This window comes from Camarhynchus parvulus, chromosome 5 (genome assembly GCF_901933205.1).
Source record: "Camarhynchus parvulus chromosome 5, STF_HiC, whole genome shotgun sequence".
NCBI lineage: Eukaryota > Metazoa > Chordata > Aves > Passeriformes > Thraupidae > Camarhynchus > Camarhynchus parvulus.
The window spans coordinates 5,630,918-5,654,305 of NC_044575.1; the positions used below are offsets into that span (position 1 = coordinate 5,630,918).

The 23,388-nt window shown below is 46.1% G+C and overlaps 1 protein-coding gene across 1 annotated transcript; it reads right to left on the reverse strand.

Moving 5' to 3' along the window:
* Nucleotides 1-19,083: 19,083 nt before the first annotated feature.
* RASSF10 (Ras association domain family member 10) lies at nucleotides 19,084-22,087 on the reverse strand. The gene is given in 2 exon segments (XM_030949702.1): nucleotides 19,084-20,853; nucleotides 20,856-22,087. Coding segments are annotated over 2 exon segments (1,335 nt in total). The 5' UTR covers nucleotides 22,042-22,087; the 3' UTR covers nucleotides 19,084-20,704.
* Nucleotides 22,088-23,388: the final 1,301 nt, after the last annotated feature.

Consider the following 23,388-nt stretch of genomic DNA (forward strand, 5'->3'; position numbering starts at 1 on the left):
TTTTTGTCATTATTGGCAAAATTGGCAGAATTAATATTTCAGAATTTGCAGTTGTGTTGTGCATATAACAGGACTTTTATTTCCTTTGTACATTACTTGGCATTCTCATTTATTCATCCCTTTTTTTTTTCCCAGTTTCTTTCATTGCAGGTACAGCCATTTGTCACCTGTTTATTTCCAGAATCTGCAGAAATTCCAAGCCAAAATGTTACCAATTGCTTTTTTCCTAACATCAGTGTACAAGAAGTTATTCCAATATATCAATTTTTTTCTTATACTCAAGGTGAAAAGGAGATTTTTGCTGTCTGCTGGATGCTGGAGCATCAAAGATCTGAGCAGCACTGAATGAATTCATCTTGGGAGGTTTTAGGGGTCTTGTCCTGAAATCTGGGCCTGCTCTTGGAGAAGGTTTTCCTGGCTTTCCTGGATTCTGACCAGCATTTTTTTTTGCCTTTTTGGGGGGCTGACACATGACAAGTGATGCCTGAAGAGTGTCACTTTCTTTCTCTGAGACTGTACCATGCATCTGATATTTTTATTTCAATTTTGAAGCTCCCCCACTACAGAGTGCTTTAATTTAACATTGGTTTCGCATACCTGCTAGTGCTGCAAATGAAAACACTCACAAGAAAGGTGTTTTGGTTTTTTCCTTTTTTTTAAAGAAAGGCTTGGAAATTATTTTGTGGGAAGATATCCAGTTCCAGGGTGTGAAGGGGTTCATTCAGTGCGAAGAATTAATTTCTGTTGTTGTATTTTTTAATAGCCATACAAAGAGTGAGTAATGAGGGGAAACACAACGATCCAGTAAGGAATCTGGGACACTGTCTGCTGCTCTTAAATTATCTCAGCAGCCACTCATCTCTGCTCTTGATTCTGTTTTTCCTGGTTTTCCATTTGACAATGCCTTGCTCATTCAAGGAACTCTATTATGATTGCATTGCTTCAGCTTCCTGTACCCCCTACTTCTCTTTACCAGGTTTGTCTTGTCCATGCAAGCATCTTAAATAGATGAAAAATAAGACTATATGGTTTGAAATGATCTGATACAAATGTATTTAAAATACTGCACATCAGTGTATTTGTGTCAGTGACTTTTGAAGCATAGCAAACAACCACTTTTGTGACAATGATGTAAATTCAAATAAATACAGCCTCCAGGTTCAGAATAGAGAAGGCTTTAGTTTTGCCTAGGACTGATTTGAAAGATTTCTCCTATATTTTGGGAACTCTCCTGTAGAATTTGCTCTGATCTGGAAAAGTAGGTGCATGAAATCTGGATGTGTAAGATCTAAAATGCTTTGTGATTAATACTCAATGATATAATCAATCAAAGCAGTCTGAAAGCAAGATAAAATCAGGCACACTATGGCAAAACATTGAACTCTGGATGAGATCAGTTTTGTAAGGTTTTAAACTGGAGATGGAGGAGGGAATAAGTTGTCAACGCTTTGGATCTCTTCTGGAGGTAATTTTCTCAAGCAGGTCTCTACTACTCTGTGAATTCTCACTGCTGGAAGCTGATCTTCATTACCCTGCTGCTTTATTCTCCAGATTGCTCTGGGATCTGAATGTCAGCTCAGTGTCCTGTGCAGGACGTTTCTGCCTCTGAGCCTGCCCCATTGTAGCTGTTGAAAGGATGGTTGTCTGTTTAAAATCCTTTCCCTTGCTCCTCTATTCAGAGCCATCTTGTCCTTCTGCCATGTCAGATGGTAAGATTTCAGCTCCTGGCCATTACCAAATGAGAGGTATTCAGACAAGTTGTGGACAGTTACCAAGCAGAGGAACAATGAAATATCTGTTCTCTGGGTGGGAGGGAAGGGATTCATCCTCTTCCCTTTGTCAGCTGGAGAAACACACTAAGCTCCTGCAATTCAAATTTTGTGTTTTCTCCTTTGTCACTAATCTTTTAAGTACAGCAAGAAAGAAGCTTGCTAGAGAGTTCATCTACATGACTGTGTCATTCAGACTGAGTAATAAATCTTTTGAGCCTGTTAACATATTTGTTTATGGGCATTAATAAAAGACTACTACAAAGGAATAAAACTTACCTTTTTCCTCTCAAATCCTTGAGAGGAAAAGTACTGAACCTACCGTGAGAAACTGGGTTACATTGAGATTGAAACATCTCTTATTCAAAATGTCTTTTGGGATTTTTTTTTTGTTTTTGTTTTTTGTTTTTTTGGGTTTTTTCGGTTTTTTGGGGGCTGCTTTTGGGTTTTGGGTTTGTTTCTTTTTGTTTGTTTGTTTGGGTTTTTGTTGTTGTTGGTTTTGTTTGTTTGTTTTTTGTTTTGTTTGTTTTTTTGGTTTTTGGGGTTTTTTGTGGTAGCTTTTTATATCCACGTGGGCCTAAACTTGTACTCAGTAACAACAATTCTGCCATCGATTTCAGTGGGAACAGATTAATTAGTACCAGTAACTATTAGAGCAGATAAGTAGATTTGATGGTGTTACTAAACTAGGAGAAGTTCAATGAGTGAAATACATTCCTGACGTTTTCAAAAGATTAAAAAAATAGAAAATAATATCTCATAATACCTATATTTTATTATGATTATATTTATTATTATTTGATTATGCTAAGCAGAGCTAAAGGATAAGCACTGAGCCCATTACTTAACCCTTAACCAGACTTTTTGAAAACAAATTGGAGAAAAGAAATGTAACATATCCAAAGGAAAGCTCCTCTGTTGTAAGCAGAACATTTTCTTGTCCCAAACATTTTGTGGGCTTCCTCATTGCAGTCTTATCACTTAAATAGACTGTGGCTAATGTAAACTGAACTCATACTAATCAGCTGCCTTAATTTTGCACTCAGCAAAGCATATTGGCACAGAGAATAATTCAATGCCCTCAGAGGTGCTCCCAGCACCCTGCCTGTAACCTGAGAGCTGCTTTTCTTCTCCCCCCATAAGACTGGATGCAGTTAACTCTGTGGGCTGGGATCCCTCCAAGGATGGCAGCTCCAAGGTTGGTTCCCTGTGGCCTGTGGCAGATCTCTTGTGGCACCTCTGCTCAGAGCCAGGCTGCTTTGGACGTGCCATGTGAGCCACTCTTGTTCCTCTCAATCCACCAGCCCTGTCAATATTGGCTGTTTTCAGGCTCTGACAGCCTTTAAGGTATTTTATCTTCAGAAAACCTCGCTGGTTCAGTGAAGGGCCATTTCCTTTTATTAGCAGGGTCCTGAGGCACACGGAAAGGGCCCTTGAGGCGAGCTGCAGAATCCAGGGGTCTGGAGCAGGGAGTGTGAGGGCACCCGGGGACAGCTTGGGGACAGAGCCCGCCCCAGGGATCAGCTCCTTAGGAAGAGCCATCAGGAGGCCCTGTGTGAGGGGTGTGGGTAAAACCAAGCAGGGTTCAGTGAAGGAAGGGCCATTTCCCTTTCACAGAAAGGGCCCTTGAGGCGAGCTGCAGAATCCAGGGGGGTGTGAGGGCACCTGGGGACAGCTTGGGGACAGAGCCCACCCCAGTGCACAGCCCTTAGGAAGAGCCATCGGGAGGCCCTGCGTGAGGGGTGTGGGTAAAACCACACCTCAGGGCGTGTGAGTGGGAGAGCAGGAGCAGTCCCAGCTTTGAAGTCTCATCCAGAAAGCAGGTTACCCAGGTTTAGGGCCCTCCTGTGCCTGAGGGGATCCAAACCCACTGCTCCCACCTCCTTTTGGAGCTCCCTAATCTCTGTGCTATGGCTGCTCCTGGGTGGCAGTCACCTCCACCCTTCCTGCTGAAGCTGTGCCCACAGCAGCTCCTGCAGAAACCACCCCGACCTTTCCCTTCTCCCAGCCCTCCCAGGAGCTGTCCTGTGCTTCTGCTCCTTGTGGCAGGCTGAGCATACCCCAGAGCCCTGGAGGAGGTGGCTGGAGCTGGCCTGACCAAGCAGGATGGCAGCCTGGCAGCTGGGCATGGACAAGTTGGGAAAAAAAATTCATTACTGTCAGCACAGTATGAAAGCATCCTTCAAGCATCCTTGTCTGCAGTGAAAAAGATGTGAAACAAGCACAACTTCTCCCCTTCCCAAGGTCTCAGAAGAATGAGCATTTCTTGTGAAGCACCTATGCAAACAAAGCATTTTGACTTTTTGGCATATTTTATCCACACAGAGATGTGGATCTGTGTACCTTGTTGTTCAAGTGGAACCCTACAATCTCAGGCTGCTAAGGCCAGCATGGCAAAGGAAATGCATGCAGGCCTTTGCTCTGAGCACAGAGTTAATGTAGGTCTGAATACTGAATGCTTTAGATGGGGCACTGGGTGAAAACTTATGCCAGTAAAATTGGCTAAACCATGACATTTAACTCATGGTACAGCTGTTCTGGCAGATATTCTGCACCTTTTAGGCTTTTCATGTGAAGATCTAAGAGTGCTGTACAAACAGTAATTTGTTTGAACTTTCCTGTGGCCTAAGAAATATCAAATTGCAGCTTTTTAAGAAATAAAAGCAATAAGGTATATATTTCTCTAGCAAGTAGTTCAAATATATAACCTTAATTACACCACAGCAAGGTTCTATTTTTGTTCTTATTAAAAAGAAGTACATAGGGAGGGAAAGAGATTTTTTTTCCCTTCACACCCATCCTCCTAAAATCAGAAGTCAGCAGTTAATTGTGGAACATTCTGTCTGATTTCTATTGGCAAGAGCCACATAGTTATTGTACAAGTTGCATCTAATTCACTGCTGGGCCTCTGAACAGGTTTCCAGCCTTTTCCCCAGGTAGGAGCAGACAGTAACACAATAAATTGCTTAATAAAAGGAGCTGTTGTTCCTCCTTGAGCTTTTCTTGCTGTTACTTCTCTCAAGTCCTGGAAACTCCTGTATAATCCTCGGGGATGTTTTGCACAGTCCTGCCAGCACAGCCCTTTTGCATGGCTAGAGCTCATCTGGGCATGGCAGGGATGCAAATGCTCAAAATGAGAGCGTGTTTTGATCATAACATCAAAGTGTGTCTGGGGCAGAGCAGCAGCAGCAGCTGGCATGCAAAGCCGCTGTCACAGAGATCCCACCCAATGGCCAAGCACTGATTCCCTGTCCTGCTCAGGGAGGGGAGAGGCAGGGATTGCTTTACAGCAGACTAGGGAGAGGCTGATTCCTCCTTCTTCTCCTTGGAGCTGAGTTTATTGATGGTGTCTAGTGTGAAAAAACTTCTTGACATTAATTTACCTAGACTATTGTGAAAAGCCAACATAACTGGCTTGCACATCCACTTCTCTTCAACTCTCTGCTTTTCATGGCTTGCAAAAGAGCACACCCCAAAAATACCATCTAAGCTGTGTCAGGGGAGGGAGGGAAGGAAGGGAAGGGAAAGGGAAGGGAGAGAGAGGGAAAGGGAGGGAGGGAAAGGGAGGGAAAGGGAGGGAAAGGGAGGGAGGGAGGGAGGGAGGGAGGAAGGAAGGAAGGAAGGAAGGAAGGAAGGAAGGAAGGAAGGAAGGAAGGAAGGAAGGAAGGAAGGAAGGAAGGAAGGAAGGAAGGAAGGAAGGAAGGAAGGAAGGAAGGAAGGAAGGAAGGAAGGAAGGAAGGAAGGAAGGAAGGAAGGAAGGAAGGAAGGAAGGAAGGAAGGAAGGAAGGAAGGAAGGAAGGAAGGAAGGAAGGAAGGAAGGAAGGAAGGAAGGAAGGAAGGAAGGAAGGAAGGAAGGAAGGAAGGAAGGCACTGCTAGAGTCCAGGATATATCTAGCCACTTTCATTTAAGCTACTTAAATATTTAAGCTGCTGTGCTGAATCAAACCAAGTTAGAATTATGGATTGGTTTATGGACCATAAATTGCACCTCAGGTACATCCTCGAGATTGATTTGGAGCAGTGCCAGTTGACAGCACTTTGCTACTGAGTTCCTTTTTTTAGCTGAATCTTTGTGATTGGTTTAAGAGCTGCCACCTTTGTATTATGTTATAGTTAGCAACCATTGTTCATCCTGTGAAAGAAAGGGTCATAACTTTTTGGTGAAGGAGAGAGAAAAAAAAAGGAATTTTGGCTAAAGCCATAAGCTGAATCATTAGAGGATTCAATAATACTCCTAAGGCTGGCTTTTCCTAAGGTGGTGTATTTGAAAAATGCTCACCAAGACATGTTATATCATCTTTGTAGTTTCCTGTGGTTTCTCTCTCAGCCCTTGCAGGAATTAAGTCATGAGACTGAGCTGCAGACAGCACTGCTCCAGGTCTGGAGCTCATTTAAGTGCCTGGTAAATTGCTCAGTTATGTGGTTCTGTTCCTGGTTTAACAGCAACAAAGTGGAGCTAAAAAGCATCTGAATGAATAATTAACATGCTCCCAATAAAGGTGGAATCTCCTAGGGGGAGAGTCTCTATTCAGAAGAAGAAATATTGCTATGGCACTTGCACTGTGCTGTTCCAAGGCCTTGAATTCCTGAAGAAACACAGTATTCTGGTGGAAGGATTTCCCCCTCCTCCTGCTCACCTTCCCACAGGTTTCCTGCCTCTTTCTCCTTGCTCCCAGCCCCCCAAGGTCACTGGCACCCAGAGACATGCTGAGGGAACTGGAGCTTGCAGAGCAGGGGCCAAAGGCAGAAAGGGAATAAATGCAGGAGGGAGAGACCCCGCAGAGAAATGCAACTGCAAGGAGAAGATGCAGCCATGTTGCAGATGTTATCCCTATGGCAGGGTGCTGGATGAACAGATTCCATTGCTCAGAGGAGATTATATCTTGGAGGGAACCATCACAGCTCCCAAACCCCTGTCAGAGTTGCCTGCACCACAGCGGGTGTTTTATACAAAGGGTTAATATGAGGGGTTTTGCCTAATAAGGGCCTTTGCCAAGATGCTGCAGCTCCTTCATGTCTTGCCTTGGCTTCCCTGCAGAGAGGAGATGAGGAGGAGGAGGGCAGCTGTCAGTGTAACACACTCATGATGGAACAGTTGGCCTGCTGGCTGCTCCGTGCTGGGAAGGAGCAGGAAAACCTTGGGCAGGCTGCTTTGGACACTGGTTATAGCAGCTCACTCTTGTCAGAAAAGCCAGGACACTTCCAGGCACTGGAACAATTAGTTGATGAGACTCCTAATAAGGAAGGAATAGTTTGGAACACATCAGAACTGCTGCTGCAAATCCTACTCTGTGATGCTCCATCTCCACATTGCTTTCCTTGGATGCTGTGGCGCAGTTGCACAGGAAGAGAGCAGCAAGTGCCCCTGTACCTGTTGGCTGTGTACCCTTTGTACCCTTTGTACCCTTGTACCCTTGTACCCTTGTACCCTTTGCTTTGCTGCTGTGAAGCCCCATTTCTCCTCTTGTGGCTTTTCTTAGGGCAATGCATCTTCTGCAGGCTCCTCAGACCTTCTGCACTCAGCCTCAGTTCTCCTCTCAGCCCAAGGGAATGAAGCACAGCCTGGATTTGGGCATGTTTGCAATGCAGTTTCACCTGGAGTTAAGTGTTTGCTGTTTAGAAAGGCCAGGCTGGACACTCCCTGAATGTTTGTTTTCAGGCTATAAATGTTTGCTGATCGTGCTGAAGATGAGGATGTACGAGTTGTCAGTATGCATAAAATTGAACATTTTTTAATATATGAATTAGTGGTGATATGGTCTTGCCTCTTTTAACTTGCTGATATAAAGTTTTGGCAGTGTTTTTTCTTCCGTGACATTTTTTTCTGAGCTAAGAGGGATTTTTTTAATGTTTCTAGCAATCAGTTTTGGCTAGAAGTCCACCCAGCAGTAATGACTATGATTCTCCTCTTCCTTTTGTCAAATGATAGAGGAAAAAGAAAAGAAAAAAGGAGAATGATATCAATGCCTTACATCTGAGTGCAATTTCTTCCCTCTAGCATAAATTACCAGCATAACAATAATGTCAAGGCTTACTATAAACATCTGTTTTCATGCAGTTTAACACCATAAGCATCTCAAAACTATCAATGTAGCACATCTTGGAGATCTCTGTGTGCATTTCTACTTCCAGATTTTATGCAGTGCAGTAAAGTCAGGACAAACATGATGACAACAAATATAAAAGTGGCACACCATACAGCATGATTCTACAAAGTCAGGTTGCTCTGGCAGTAATGTGTGGCTGTCCTGAGGATCCATTCCTGATCTCACTCCATCAGGGAGGATGGATCTTCCTACACCACAGCAGCAATTCTGTTATCAGCACCAGCGCTGAGTGATGCTAATTGCAGCAGGTTAAAACCAGAGCAAGCCTGAATGCAAGATTGCAGAGCTGAGGTTTCTTCCTTGATCCAAGGCAGTGATAGGTTTCCAAAGCTGGGGAGGCAGCAGCTGAGGGTTCCTGTGCAGTGCTGCTGCCTCCAGCCACCTTTGGGGATGTCTCATGTTCATCCTGCTGGAGCATTAGAGATGTTCTTAGTTAGTCTTGGCAGCCCTTGACTTGGGTTTCATTCTGTGGAAGGAAACTGGATGCAGAAGCACTTCCTAGAAGGAGGTCAGGAGCTGTGACAATTGCTGGGTTTTTTTCCTTCCTGCAAATTTCACATCAACTGAGCATCAGCTAGGTCAGGTAGCTGGGTTTGTGGAAATTTAGGCTTTCACAATAAGTCTTTAAGATTGTCTTGCTCAATTACTCAGTGAGCAGCTCAGATCTGACATGAGATGTGGATGCTCATCCAAGAGAATGCTACAGTGGAATGTGCTACAGTGTCATGGATGTGAGCCTTGAACAAACAGTTCAATGGGACAGTGCTGGGTTAATTCACTTTCTACCCATGTATTACTATGACCTAGAAAAGCTGGGCCTAAGGAAAGAGCCTTTCTTTGACTGCACCAGTGGTAACTCTGGGCAGATTTCAGTGCATGAAATTGCAAAAGTTTTGTCCTGGTCTAAACCCATATGCTTCCCTTCTTATTCATTTACAGCTTTAAGTATCAAAGACATAACATTTGAATTCTGTAGCGGGGCTACAATTTTCAAGAAGAGTCTAAGTGATTTTTTGGCCTGTGTCCATGTGTGATTTTCAAAAGCAACAGCCTTTTGAGGGGCAGTTCTGACTGGAAGCCACAGACACTTGAACCTGTGCCCCTTCTGCCAGCGAGACTCAGGCTCCCGAAGACGAGGCGGCTCTCGGTGCCTCACCCATGCCCTCTCTCCCCCCAGCAAACCCTGCAAAGGAAGCCCCTGCGGGCACGTTCTGGGGTGGAGGTGATGTTTGATGTGAAGGCAACGTCTGTCAGTCCTGCCAGACTGGTTGGCTTGTGCTGATGCTGTTCCAGAAGCAGGGCCAAGCCGAGGCAGGACGGCGCGAGTGACGATGTTTGCTCAGCGCCACGGCCGAGCGCGCTCTCGGGGATGCTGTGCTGTCGTTCCTTCCAGGAATAATAATGAGTAATTGCCTCGGAGTGAGGGGTACAGAGGATCATGCTGCTTGCTGAAAAGAAAATTGGGCATGGGTGTGCCCAAGTGACAAGTGAGCAACGGGCTCCTCAAAGAGCATCGCAGAACGTCTCGTTGCAGGCTTGTGTTTGTTCATGGATACACCGTGCTCAAATGTCAACCCATGACACTCATCAATGTCATCAGCATTTCAAGTTTATACCTTGGGCTTGAATCTGACCCTCGTTACACCTAGGGAAACATGCAGTGGGTTGTTCAGCTGCGTTTCGTGCCGGTAGGGTTTTTTAAAAATATAAAACAACTCCCCCCCAAAAAGCTCCCTCAGAAAAAATGTATTTTTGGCCAATGTTACTGTACTAAAAGTTCTTTGCATTTGAATGCTGACTGGAGCTGGATCTTTTAGCTTTTGCACTTGTACATGTTTAGGCTCGATTTCCCACTGCACATAATAATAGATTATTTAATTAAGAGTCATTTAAACTGAAGACTGATTACACACTGCTTACAAACGTTCCTCTCTGAAATTAAGTTAATTCTGCTCCTTAGTAATTTGAATTTTTGCTTGTCCTTCATTGACATACTTTTTATCTACTGATGTCTAAATGATATTCATACTTTAATTATGACATCAGGAAGAAAAATCAAATTAACCTTAGTCATCTTGTGTTTACCTGAGTAGATTATGAACATGTGTTCTGATTTTTTGCACACATTACACTGTTGAAAGAATTTATTGAGAATTGTGAGGTGCTTTTGAAGCCTCTTTCTGCAATTTGAAGTGCATGTTCCCATGCAAAGAAATTCTTGACTTCTAAAGAAATCTTTGACTACCTGTCAAATTAAAAGCAAAGGATAAAAAGAAGATATTGTTTTCATTGCATCTCATCTTATGATTGAGCATGATTTTAGTTCTTTTGCTCCATAATTGACTCCATCATGATTAATATTAATAGATATACTAATGATCATGTTCTGTTAATCAAGATTCAGATACATTTCTCATATTTGAGGCTAATTGTTAATAAAGATTTTGCAAGGCCCTAATCTGTTTTAGGCAGTGTCTCTCTGCTGTAAGAGGAGACACAAACAGTATGAACAGGGCATATGCATGTCATGTGCTAAATATTTATAAAGCCATGTGAAATGTTGAAAGCAAGTTCCAATTGCCCCATTTTCCCATGACTTCCATTATTTCTGCTTTTTCATCCAGTCAGTAACTATTCAGGGCCTGCTCTTATTAAAGCTCATAATTCAATATCTAAAATACTTTCAGGCTTAGACACCATGTTTGGTACTTTCCATTCTTGTGTCTGATATTATTTTGTTCATTAGCAATTTGAATGAAATGTAAATTTCTCAGGTTAATTACATACTTTGTATCACAGCTGCCTTCCCACATACAAGCTTTTGATGAGGGACTAAACTTTTTGGAACTTGTGGAGCACTAATCACAGTGGGATTCTAGACAACAGAACCAGGCCTAATGTTCACTTGTACTCCATAATGGGTAGGGCTTTCATCTAGGCAGATCAAAAAATGCATGATAAAGTGTCTTTGGAGCCGTTCCTTTTGAGCCCTAATGAAAGATACATTCTTTCTCAGCATCAAATATTTGTGTAATAAAGCCTTTTGTGGCAACACAGATCTCCATAGCATTTTCCTTCAGTAATCTAAAACACTCTGTTTATATGGCTTTTTTGAAGTAAAGATGAAAACCACAGGACTGAGCTCAGGTCAAAATGCTCTACTGGCAATAATCTAAATAAAAAAGAAAATAAAATATCTAAATAAAACAAGGAAATAATCTAAAGTGCCTTAGACCTCCTCACCTGAAATTGCCAGGTATGGCATATGGAAAAGGAGAATCTTTTTATGTTGGCAGAGTGTCCCAGGCAGACAGCAGTGGCTGGAGAGCTCACCTGTGAGGAAGCCAGGCAGGTTTTGGAGCAGTACCAGCCCATGGGGTGAAGCATCTTTGTCAGAGCCACTCTGCACAAAGTGTTTCACTTTTGTCAAACAGGAAAATTAAAATACGCCTAACAGGATTAGGCAAAAAAATGGTTGGAAATCTTTCCTTGTGGGCAGATCTTTACAGCATGTGTGGTTTTCTTTACTGCAGAAAGAAATGCAGATGTCCAGGAAAGGAAGAATGAAACATGTTTATAGATACAGCAGCGATTTATGCCACTAACATGTAAATTAATCAAAAATCTTCCAGAAATCATGCATTCTCAGGCTATAAAATTATGGACTTGACACTATCAAGAAATGTGGCTATGAAGTGCAGTAGTCTAGTGCAATGCTTTCCTTAAACTCCTTGACCTCCTGTATTCTTCAAATGCTTGAGTAAATCTCCACACCCTGCAGGGGCACAGCTCCTGTGGCCGTCAGGGGTGGAGACAGATTTATGCCTCCTCCTCCACTGCCTGTGCCACACCACAGGCTGGAAGTGTGGGTCTGGCAGGGAGGAAAATGGATTGGGAACTGGGAAAATTGGCTTCTGTTCACACCTCTGTTGCTAACCCTCTGCAGACACAAGTCAAGCCTCTGCAGCTGCTGTGCCATCATCCCAGCTGGTGTCTGGCTTCTCTGCCCCAGCTGTGCAAGGGCTGCCTTGCCCTGGGTCTCATGAAAATACATAGCACAGTCAGTTTCTACCTTGTGTGTCCTATTGCTGTATCAATTCTAATTAAAATATTAATCAGCTCTAGCTGAAAATGTACAAATCACTGGGCACATCTTCAGGGTTTCTAATTTGCCTCCTTTTACAAGCAGGCTGTGATATCCTGAGCAAAAGAGTGGATCTTGTACCCTTTTGCACAAGCTGGTTGTCTTACCCATCTTTGAGCTAAGAAAACCCCCATTCTTTCCATTCTTTAGTTTTATAAGTAAAAGAAATCCCAGAATATTGGTGTGGCATCTTAGATTGAACAATTGTGCTGAACAGTTGCAAGCCTTGAGTTGAAAGTGTGTGGCAGATGATTTCTGAGCAGGCAGTGCCTCTCACCTTTATTAATTGCAAAGATGAAGCCCAATTGCTGATGACTGGAGGAGAAGAGAAAGGCTTGGAAGTTCTGTGGGGAAAGGTATTGGAGGGAGGGGAAATGAAAGAGAAGTTAATACTGAAATATCCATTCTATAAAAGAACTGTTCCTTTAGGCATATTAAAGCTATAGGGGTTGCTAATTATGGAGGTGGTTATGAAGGTAAAATACAGAAAGGAGTATAAATGGAGGCCAAATTAATATTGTCAAAAATGGTAATTGTGTTCATTAACTAGATTAAGTGCTCTACACGTGAATCACCCTGGTGACACATGATGAGAGACTTTAAACAACTGAAATTTCAGTCTCACTCAGCTGGCTTGTTGTACACAAACTAGTTTACAAACATACTTGCAAACCATGTGCAATGGTTTCTAATCTGGCTTGTGTAAACTGGAGTAATAAATCTGGATTTGCTTTTTCCTTAAGCTTCCCTATTAAGTTAAGCTAAAATAACCCATTTTCTTTGTGCCACAGTTTTTTGGCAAATCATGTAGGGAAGCAGAGCAACACAACATCCCAGGTTACAAAAGCAGCAGCTCTAGGAAAGGAGGGTATTGCAGAGAAACTGATGATACAAACTATGTATCATCTATGAAAACACTCATTCCTCCACATTTACCAAGTAGAACTCGAAAGAAAAAAAACCTGAGAATGACATCCTCAAATTGTCAGCACACTTGTGTGTTGCAAAACTGGGTGAAGAGAACCTCAGGAAAAGACAGGAGTTGTCGCCCTGATTTTTTAAGATTTTCTAAGCCTTCTGATGTTTACATTCTTGTAATGAACTTTCTCATGCACTTTATGTAAATAACTTATTGTTTTGCATTCTTTTATGGAGGAGGAGAAATTTGATGGACTGTTGGTTTGTCCAGTGTCATTGGAGAGGTGGCACTGACATTCTCCAATCCATTGTCACTTTTGGAAATCTATAAATGTTGGAGTCAGGAAATAAACTTCTCTTTTTTTACCTTGAGAACAGCAGCATGTCTGTGTGGTGTTATTTCGTGTCCTAGAGTGACAGGAGTTTCCCTGATGTCTCTTTGCCCCTGTTCAGCTGGCTGCAGTGTTCATTACCCTGTTGATAAGCAGTGCTGTTGATATGCAGTTTTGCTGCGAAGATGCTGTGGCTGGATGTCCTGTCCCTCCCAGCTGGATGGTGGCAGTGGAACAGCTCGATACCCACGAGGTGTGTGGTGGCTATGACAGACTCATAGCAGGAGCTCCTTCCTGCTCCCTGCTGCTTTCCTACTGCCCAGGCTTCTTGTGGGCTTTTTGTCCTTTCCTGTTGGTTGCCTTCAGGAAGCTCCTCTCCAGCTGGTGAGATCTGGGCTCAGTTCCCTTCTCTTCTGACACAGTTTCGCTCTCCACACTCTTGTGCCTGTCCATCCCCTCTTCATTAGGCAGTGCAGAGGCAGGAAAGCTTTCATTCCCCACCAGAACAGAAAGCAGCAAGGCCCATGCTTATTACTACACTGACTCTTCACAAATCCCTCTAAGCCAGAATGGCATTTTCTTTTCTAAGTGTACACCTGACAGGTAGGGAGCAGGAGATGCTGTTTTTAAAAATCCACACTGTGAAATCAGAGACTCTGTAAAATCAATTCCAAATATTCAGATGATTAGGTGACTTTATTTGACATTGGAATCACCTGCTGAAGAGCCTTAGCCACCCCTGCTGGGGCTAAGAGTGAGCAATTTACAATTCAAACCTGTCTTTTGCTGTATGAGCTGAGGAAAGGCACTTCTGGTCAGCTCATTCCTGTGGATGGGCACAGCTGTATGGAGCATTCTGTGTGTTACAGGACACCTGAGGCTCTCTGTGCTCCACCTTCCTGTGGAGGATGGCAAAATTTGAGTGCTGACTCTATTTCCTGGCCAGGGTAATGCTTTTTTGAAATGAAGGACAGAAAGTAGGGGACACGGAAAATATGCAGGAACAGAATTATAGAAAAAGATGACAACCTGGTTTTAAACTTTTAATATGCTGGTGACATGTGATTCCTGTCATCAGTCACTCCAAAAGGAAACCAAGAACAGAATTACAAAGAAACCCTTCAGTGTGAAAGAAAGAGAAACAGAAATTCCAGACATCTACCATTAAAACAAACTAATTTTCTTCTATGCTTGTGGTAGGAAAATAGGCACCAATGTTTTCAGAAGGTGATCCATGTCTCTCTTAATTTCCAAAGTTACTTTTCATCTGTTCTTAAGATATGTCTGTCAAAGGGAGATTCGGTGGAAGGCAGAAAATAACCATATAAGGCTACACTGATAATTAAATGCATAAACTAATAGCCTGCTTACATGTAAAAAACTACACTGTAAGAGATTAAAACAAGGGGATTACATTAAATTGAAACAAGGATTAAATATTTTTCCTAGAGGCTTTTAACACATTATCCAAAGACCTGCTCATGAGCACAATTTGACTGATGAAAATAAGTTCTTTTGGAGATACTAGGCTAAATAATCACATAATTAAGCCATGTGAAGTGCAGCACTAGTAAGCTGATGATAGTATGTTTCAGACACCTAAGTGCTCTTTCCATGAGTCACAGATTTTTGTTTAGGTTTTTTTGTTGTTTTGTTTCTTTTTCCCCAGTCAACTATAAAATCCCGAGACTGCCTTAGCAGGATGGTGTTCTGAGATCACTCTGCAGTGCTTCCACTGAGCTAATAAATGGGAAAGGCTGTTTGTAAGCACTCAGAGAAGGGGAGGAGAGCACACACTGCAGTGCCTGGGAGCTGAGGCACAGGAGACTGACATTGTTCAATGTTTTTATTACAGAAAGTAGCCAGGAGGCCTTGGGCAGAGGAGGCCTCCTTCTGCCAGGTGGTGCACGATCCCACAGGAAATACCTGCATCAAAAGCTCACTCTGCCAGGGAAATCAGACACCACTCCCTGCTCAGGCTATTCTTCAATAGAAACTGTATCTTCCCAGCCCAATGCTCCAGAGCAATGTCACCCAGAGTGTCACCTGAGCAGATGTGCTCCCTTCCTCTGTGCTCGCCTCCAAGTAGGAGAAGGGCAAAATTCCAAAGGCAGCTTGGAAACAAGTTAAAAGGAGATTAGAAAAAAAGGTGGGGGGAGAGGGGACAAGGAAGTTGAGCAAGACCAGCATCAAAGAGCTGGTGGGAGTGTGTCCTTAATCCATATGGCAACTACAAAAATACTGCTGAGCTTGCCAGCTACTACACAAATACAGCAGAGTTTTTGCCAAGACGCAGAAAGGCTTCCTTCCTTCCTTCCTTCCTTCCTTCCTTCCTTCCTTCCTTCCTTCCTCCCTCCCTCCCTCCCTCCCTCCCTTCCTTCCTTCCTTCCTTCCTTCCTTCCTAGCAGGGTTCCAACTCTGAACCCGTGAAGTCCCAGCAATTTGAACAAAGCTATTCATGAAATTCAGAGCAGGTGCTGATGAATAGGGGAGGAGCAGGTTGGCAGGAAGGAGGAAAGAAGTTATTGGGAGTGGAAACTGTTTTTCCATGGAACAACAAGGACTTTCTGGAACATTTTTGACACTGAGGTAAGGGGATTGTAATAAAACTTTCCAAATAAATCTTGACGTGTAAACAAACGGATATGAAGGGAGTGTGTAAAGCCTGCACAAGCTGTATTTTGAGGGTACACTGTAATGCCTCAGCAGAATTAGTGCTGTGACACTCTGAGGAATCAGTGGCCAGCTCTGAGTGTCATTCAGCATGTGACAGCATGTGACAATCCACCCTGCATGGAAGGTTCTGCTCGGGTGCATTTACACAAGTGATACAGTAAATTATGTGAACAGTGTTTCTCAGAATACCATTTGACAATTCTGCTTGAAGATAGTTGGCCAATTTGCACACAGAGCCAAGATTTGCTTTATTAATTTTTTCCTTTCTGTTAAGCTTCCAAGTTCATTTAGCAATGAGAGTTTATAGAAAAGGGGTGACATTCATGTAAGGCTGCCTGCACTTTGCCATGCTCATTTCTCTAAACTTTGTGTGCCACCTCAGGAGCAATAATATCGAGTGACTTCAAAGGACAACTGCTCCCAACAATCCACAATGGCTTGTATTTCAACTTGTTAACCAGCACAGCTCACCAGACTTGTTATTTCAAGGCCTCTGCTGCTCTTTTCATGCATTAAGCTACATTCCCAGCTCAGTGAAAATTAAAGAGGGGAGAAAAAATCCTGAAGTTGTGTAGAACTTGGGAGGGAGGTTGATTTCTGCACATGTGTCTCCAGACGTAGGAACACAGATTATTTTTAAAGTAAACCTGGAACGTATGTTTCATGCAAGGAGTTAATAATAAAGCTTAATGACATGTTTTCCTTTTCTCACACTCTCCTACCTGCTTCCCTCCTTTGACTGTATCTTGTCTGAAACCTGGACCATAGGTTCTTTGGAAAAAGATCTGTCACCATAAAACAACCAGACTGTGATTTGGCTGCCTACATGCTGGTTTGGAATCTATGGCAATAATTAATAGGTCATTCATTTTGCATGTCAGTGGTGTTCATTACAGTAAATGTATTTTCCTCCCCTCTTGAAGGCATCAAATGATATTCCCACAAAGTGCTTATTCAAACTGGCAGATCTCTTACACAGGCTAAGAACTAGAAATATATCAAATTCGACACAGAGTTTTCATTCTGATAATATTGCTTGATAGCGGGTTTTTGAAACAAGGTCAAGGGTAAGAGCTGTGCTGTTTGGCTTATTTTGAGTTTAATATAAGTGAGTGTAATTGATGTCAAAGAAGTTTCAGCTCCAGCCTCAGTTTTCCACTTTCCAAACCTTCACTTAGACTGTCAGTGGGGCATGTTTACAGCCTGAAGGAAGCTTTTGCCAGTGTGCAAGTCAGCATAAAACAGTGCCCACTGCTGAAAGAATCAGCTCCACCTTTCCAAGGGCCTTCAATTTCTCATTTTTACCACCCTACCTTGTCGTTGCCAAAAACATTTGTGTGACTGTACATTGAGCCCCATCAGAGCCTCACCTAAATGAAAGTTCATCTTTTTTTTTCACTGCCTGGTCCCATGAACTCCTGTGTAGGCACAACAGAAAGTGCCATGTAGGGTCAGAAAAAACATGGCCAAGGGCAGCAAACACACAGGATCTGTGTAGGAGTGCTTTGTAATTCTTGGTAAAAGGGTGCCTGAAACTAAGGCCTGATGGTGCTGTGATTTATATCTCCTGGACAAAAGTTTTGATTTCTGGAGCTATTGTCTGAGAAAAGGCTGATGGCCTCAGTCCATGATGATTCCTTTGAGAAGCAGGCTGTTGAATAGATAGAGCAACCTGATACCATACACGATTTGTAGCGCTGTTAGGTCTTTATGTAATTCATGGCTATCTATATCTGTCTTAGGAGCAGAGAAAGATTAGGTTGGAATAGACTCTGAAAGACAGAAGAGAATGGTATTAAAATATCCCCAAGCCTGTGTTTGTTGGATCTCTCTTGGTGGTGCTGGAAGGTAATTTTCCCTCATGGCGTTGGTCAGGGTTTTTTTTCTGCTACTACCTCCCTCTCCCATTCTGTCTGAACTGCAAAGGAGATAAAAATCCTGCCCTTCTACCTGTGATTCTGAATCAGCTCTCCTAACCCTTGGCTATGTGCCCAGCAAAACCCCAGAGCCAAATTCCCTGACAAGCATCCTGTGGCTTGTCTCTATTATCTGAGTGAGGATATACAAGCCCAGAAGAAGGGAAGGGAGAAGTGCCTGGTCCAAGGCAAACAGTGATTTCCTCTTCTACACTAATGTTTTAATAATGGTTTGAGAGCGATGGGGATTTGTGAGGATGTTGGAGTTCAATCTGTCAGCATCTTGCACTTGTAACTGTTTAAACATCAAATAAATTTACCAGATTTCACCTGCAAGAACACATTCCAATAGGTGCCCCTAAGAATTCACTGTAGCTCCCACCAAACCCCTGAGACTGCAGTGCCACCTGCAGCGTCCTCAGCCCTGTCCTCACAGCGGGTGCAGGGGCCAGCAGCTCTGCAGGGCCATCACCTTATCTGGGCTAAGGAGAAGCCAAGAGCAAGCACCACACGGTGCCCACAAGCCTGGCCCTCAACAGCCTAAAACAAAAGTGGGTTTGTCCTGATTTGATGGATTTTCCCAGCTGAGGATGAGTAGGCAGACTCTGCTTTACAACTTTCACAACAATTCCCTGCCTGCCTTCACCTCGTGCTGCACAGAGGTGCTGCCTGATGCCTCCTCTATCAGCAGCTCAGCGATGTGCAGCCTCGTGCAGCTCATTTCTACAACTGCTCACTTTTTATTGGCTCAATGTGGTAATGGAGAACTTGCACAAAGCCAGCTCAGGTTTATTGCTCACATCAGTGCCTGGGGAAGCTGTGAGCAGGTCCTTGCATCACCCAGCCCTTACAGCAGTGGGGCTCCCCAGCCCCCAGATGTTCTTCGGCTCTGCTTCCACAAAAATCCAAATTCCTCACTCTGGACATGTGCTGATGCTTCTGCAGCGGCCAGAGCTGAGGACAGTGTACTGCTACTTGTACCTGAGGGAGCCCCTTGTGCCATGAGAAAGTGAAGGGATGATGCCATCATCCCTTGGTGTATCTTTCTACTTGCTTTGCACACAGGGTAACACCACAGAATCTCAGTCCTGGCATGATTTTTAAATCACACTCAATTGGAAACACTTGTTTAGCCTTATTAAGAGTTTTATTAGCTCTAAAAATAGGTTCTTAAATATTTTCCAAGGTTGACTAAATATGAAAAACAATTATATAGTCAGTGTTTAAAATAAACCACAGTTTGTTACAACTGAGACCCATTCAGTGGAATAACATTTATCAAGAGTCATAGCATATAGAAAATTGTACAGCCTCTGCAAATCCACAGACAGTATTTCTCTGCTTGCTTTCAAACTGAGCAGCTCCTGAACCTAATTTTGTGATGTCCATCAGAATTCTTACCAACAAGAACACTGCAAGCATGGAACGCAGTCTTTGGGTGAGAAGGCTGAAAGGTTTTTAATGAAAATAAAGAACTGGTCTATTGGTGTACCCCTTTTTTTAATACCATTTCTTATTGTTAAATGAAAACTTTTATAAATAATCTTACATAAATAATAATCTCAGAAGTTTTAAAAAGTTCACACCATCAGTGGGACCTGACTCAACATTCTCTGGCCTCTCACCGCTTAAAGTATCTCTGCAATTATTCTGGAATACAAGAATCCTGAATGTCTCTTATTGCAAGAGCAGACCATATATTTTGGGCAAGAGTTAAGCTGCAGAGGAAGATTTGGCAGTTAAGTGAAATGCATGTTACAGCTGATGGCTGCTTTTTTGTTTTATTGGACTAACTGAAAAGATTAAGCTGTAGTGCAGGTAGGGCTTGAGTCATGCTTTTATCGTTGCATCTCTTGGCCTGATATGAACTATGTTATTAAAAACGGTAGCTCAACCCGATTCTGTACTTTGTTTATCTACAACCAAGCTCAGCCAAAGATCAGCTAGCCTAGTGAAAAAATGTAGTTGAAGGCTGTGTACATACAGGCACTGCTAATTGCCTCCCATGACTGTCAAACGACTACAGATACTAACAGATTTCTTAGTATGCCTTTAAACAAAGCACTCTTATCTATGCATAAGGAAAAGCACTACGCAGAGCAGGGTTAATACATGTTAACCTATATCTTGATTTAGTTTGTTGTTCAGAAAAAGAAAAAAAGGAAGTGATTTATCACCCCTTCTCGTTGCCAAAAGGAACTGCAGTACCGTCCAAAAGCTGGCGCCCTGGGAGATCCCAGTGTCAGGAGGACCGACGCCTCTTTCCCTCCGTAGTGTTTAAATGATCAGCAGCTTTGGTGTAGCGACTTTTTGCCTGTAAAGGAGCCGGGTGTATTTGTGACGGCCAGCAGAGCCCAGTATAACCCACCACAAGCCTCCGTCTGACCCTGCAATGCCGAGAACCCGTCGGGGAGATGCTGATCCCCACTCGGGAGCGCGTCCTGGCCCTTTGCTCGGGAAGGGCTTACCCGGAGCAGCCCTGGGCTACAGCGGGGAGATCGCGGGCAGCCGGAGGATTAAAAGGCCCGGCAAGAGAAGCTTCGGAGGGAAGCAAGCGGCAGGATTCAAGGAGCGAGCAATCCCAGACGTGAATGAAACACAAACACGCTGTGGGTTTTCTCTTCCTTAGATAAAAGTACCGGCGAGCCAGCCTAAACGCTGCCCGCGGACGACTAGTCAGAACAAGTTCAAACTGCAGAGCTCAAATTAAAATGTTTCCTCTGTGTGACTGCCTCCCGCGCCGGGAGGTTCCTCACCTGCCCCACACTTGCCCGCAGTCCTCCGCCGCCCTCTGCCCCGGCACCCCGCCCGGGGTGGCTGCGGCGGGGCGGCCGGGCGGGCGCTACACGAGGGACTCGCACACGGGCAGCGAGTCCGAGTCCTGGCTGTGCATGGAGCTCAGCCCCGTGTCCGAGTCCTCGTCGTTGTCGGCGCGGTCCTTGCGCAGCGCCCGCGCCTGCTCCACCCAGCCGCCCCCCGCCGCCGCCGGCCGCCCCCGCCCGCCGCCCCGCGCGGCTCCGCCGCCGCCTCCGCCACGTCCAGCGTGCCCAGCGTCTCCAGCAGCCGCTGCAGCTCCCGGTCCTTGTCCTCCCACGCCCGCTGCGTGCAGTCCAGGTCGCTCTTGACGGCCTCCAGGTCCGTGCTCAGCTTGAGGCCGATGTAGAGGCTGGTGCTCAGCTGGGTCTTGACCCGCTCGTGCTCCAGGTGCAGCTCGCCCTCGCCGCCGCTCAGCTCCGTGGTGTCGCAGTCCGTGTCGGCCAGCCCTGGCCCCGCTGCCAGCTCCAGCTCCTCCCGCCGCCGCTTCATCCAGCGCTCGTTGAGCTCCTCCTGGATCTCGGCGGCCAGGTGCTCCAGCAGCTCCTCCTGCTGCGCCCGCTGCTCCTGCAGCTGCAGCACCTCCTCGCACTTCCTGGCGTAGTCCTCCTCGGGGCGGCCGGCGGCGGGCTGGCCCGGCTCCCGGCCCGGCTCGGGCTCGCCGCCGCCCGTGCCCACCAGGTAGGTGTCCTGCACGTAGTTGACGCCGTGCCGCTTCATGCGGTCCAGGTGGATCTTGGCCTCGTACCTGTCGATCTCGCGGTCCAGCTCGCGGAGCCGCTGGATCTGCTGTCGGATGGTGTGGTCCTGCGAGAGCACCAGGTGCACCAGCGTCTCCATCCTCTCCGCCGACGAGGCCTCCCGGGCCAGCGGCTGCTGCCGCTTCTTGTTGATCTTGGCCAGTTTGCGGAAGGCTTTCCGCACCACCCGCCGCTGCCGCTCCTGCGTGAGCGCCAGGCTGGCGCGGGCCGCCCCCAGGCCGCGGCCGGGGCGCTCCTTGCTCAGCACCACCCGCGCCTCGGCGCTGCGCGGCCCGGCGTTGGGCAGCGAAGCCTCGCTGCGCACCAGCACGAAGCGCACGTTCTCCTGCTCGTCCCCCCACGCCACCCAGAGCCGCAGGATCTTCGTCTTGTTGGGCAGGATCCTCTCGAAGCCGCGCCACTTCTCCACGATGCAGTAGGAGTGCGGCGGCCCCGACAGCATCCCGCCGGCGGGCTCGGGCGGCGCCGGGCGCTGCCGCCGGTGGTGGCTGTCCTCCAGCAGCACCCGCACCACGTCCGAGCAGGTGGTCCGCCGGGAGAGCCCGGAGATCAGCTTCTCCTCCTGGCAGATCCACACCGAGATCTTCCGCTCCTCGGGCTCCATCGGGGGCGGCTGCGGGCGGGCGGCCGGGGCCGCGGGCTCAGCGCTGGCCGGGCAGCCGCTCCATGGGGAGCGCTCGGCGGAGGCGCGGCGCTGCCCGTCCGCCCGGCTCGCAGCGGCCGGGATGCCTTGCCGTCCCCTCCCCGCCCGCGGCACCCCGCCCGTGCGCTCCGCCGGCCGCTCCACCCCTTCCTGCCCGGTGCGGCGGGGCCGCCGGGGGCGGGGGGGCCGGCCCGGTGCTCCGGGAGCCGCCGCGGTCCCCCCGGGATTCGCTGTCCCCGCGTGGGCGCCCCGCGGCTCACGGCCCGCAGAGATCCGCCGGCGCGGACACTTCGGGGCAGGTCGCCTCCGTGTCCTCCTTCCTTCTCCGTGCCCTGCCTGTGCCGCGAACGAGCGAGCGAGCGAGCGGCGTCGGGGACCTTCCAAAGTGCCGAGGGACAAGAGCGAATCCTGGAGCTTCAAAGGGAAAGCCAGAACTAGTGAGGAATTTCCAGTTTTAGTAAATCATCCGCCTGTAATTAGGAAATTCATGTTTGTGAAGCACTTTGCAGATGAAATATGCAAAGGACGGGAATGTCTAAGTGTTATTAAAATACTAGCTGAGCCAGATTTTAATGGGAGCTTGCTGTATGCTTTGATGGGAACGGGATCGGTCTCGGAGTGCCGATTAAAACTAGAAGATGGGAAAAATAGTAATAAAAACATAGGGTTATGACACTGATTTTCACCGATTGCATCACAGGGTTCACGGACCTAGGCTTTTCTAAGTGATTAAAAAAGTACTATAATGGTAAAGAAAGAAAACTGTCTCAAATCTGAAGGCTGATCTGTACCTTCCGAGGGAGTTTCAGAGCCAATAAAATCGCTGTGCCGTGTGGAGAAGGTTTTTGCCTCGACAAGGTTTGTGTTCCAGCCAGTGGAACAGAACGGGGTCCTGGCATTGCAGCCTAACTCCTGTCATTCTGCTGTTAGAAACAGCGGAGCTGGGGCACCAAACAGCGAGGGAGCAGTTATGTAGCCTAATGTCCTCTTTTCCCCTAAAGTAACAGGCTCGGTGTGAGCAGTGCCTGTGAGAGCTTCTGTATTGCCATGGAAGGACCAGTCCTGGGGAAGTAATCCTGCCCCTGCCCTGGCTGCGTCATTCAGCTAATTGCGGTGCTGGTGTGTGACGTGCAGCCTCCTGTCCCCGAGGAAGTGGGCTGAGGGACCACCGAGTGCCAGCATTCCTGCAGCTGCAGATCACAGGGATCCTGCTCCTGCTGCCAGCGTCCCTTTCCTGTACTGCTGCAGGTCAGAGGATCCCAAACCGAGCTGGCCGCTGCGTGTTGCAACGAGGGCACGTGAGATAGG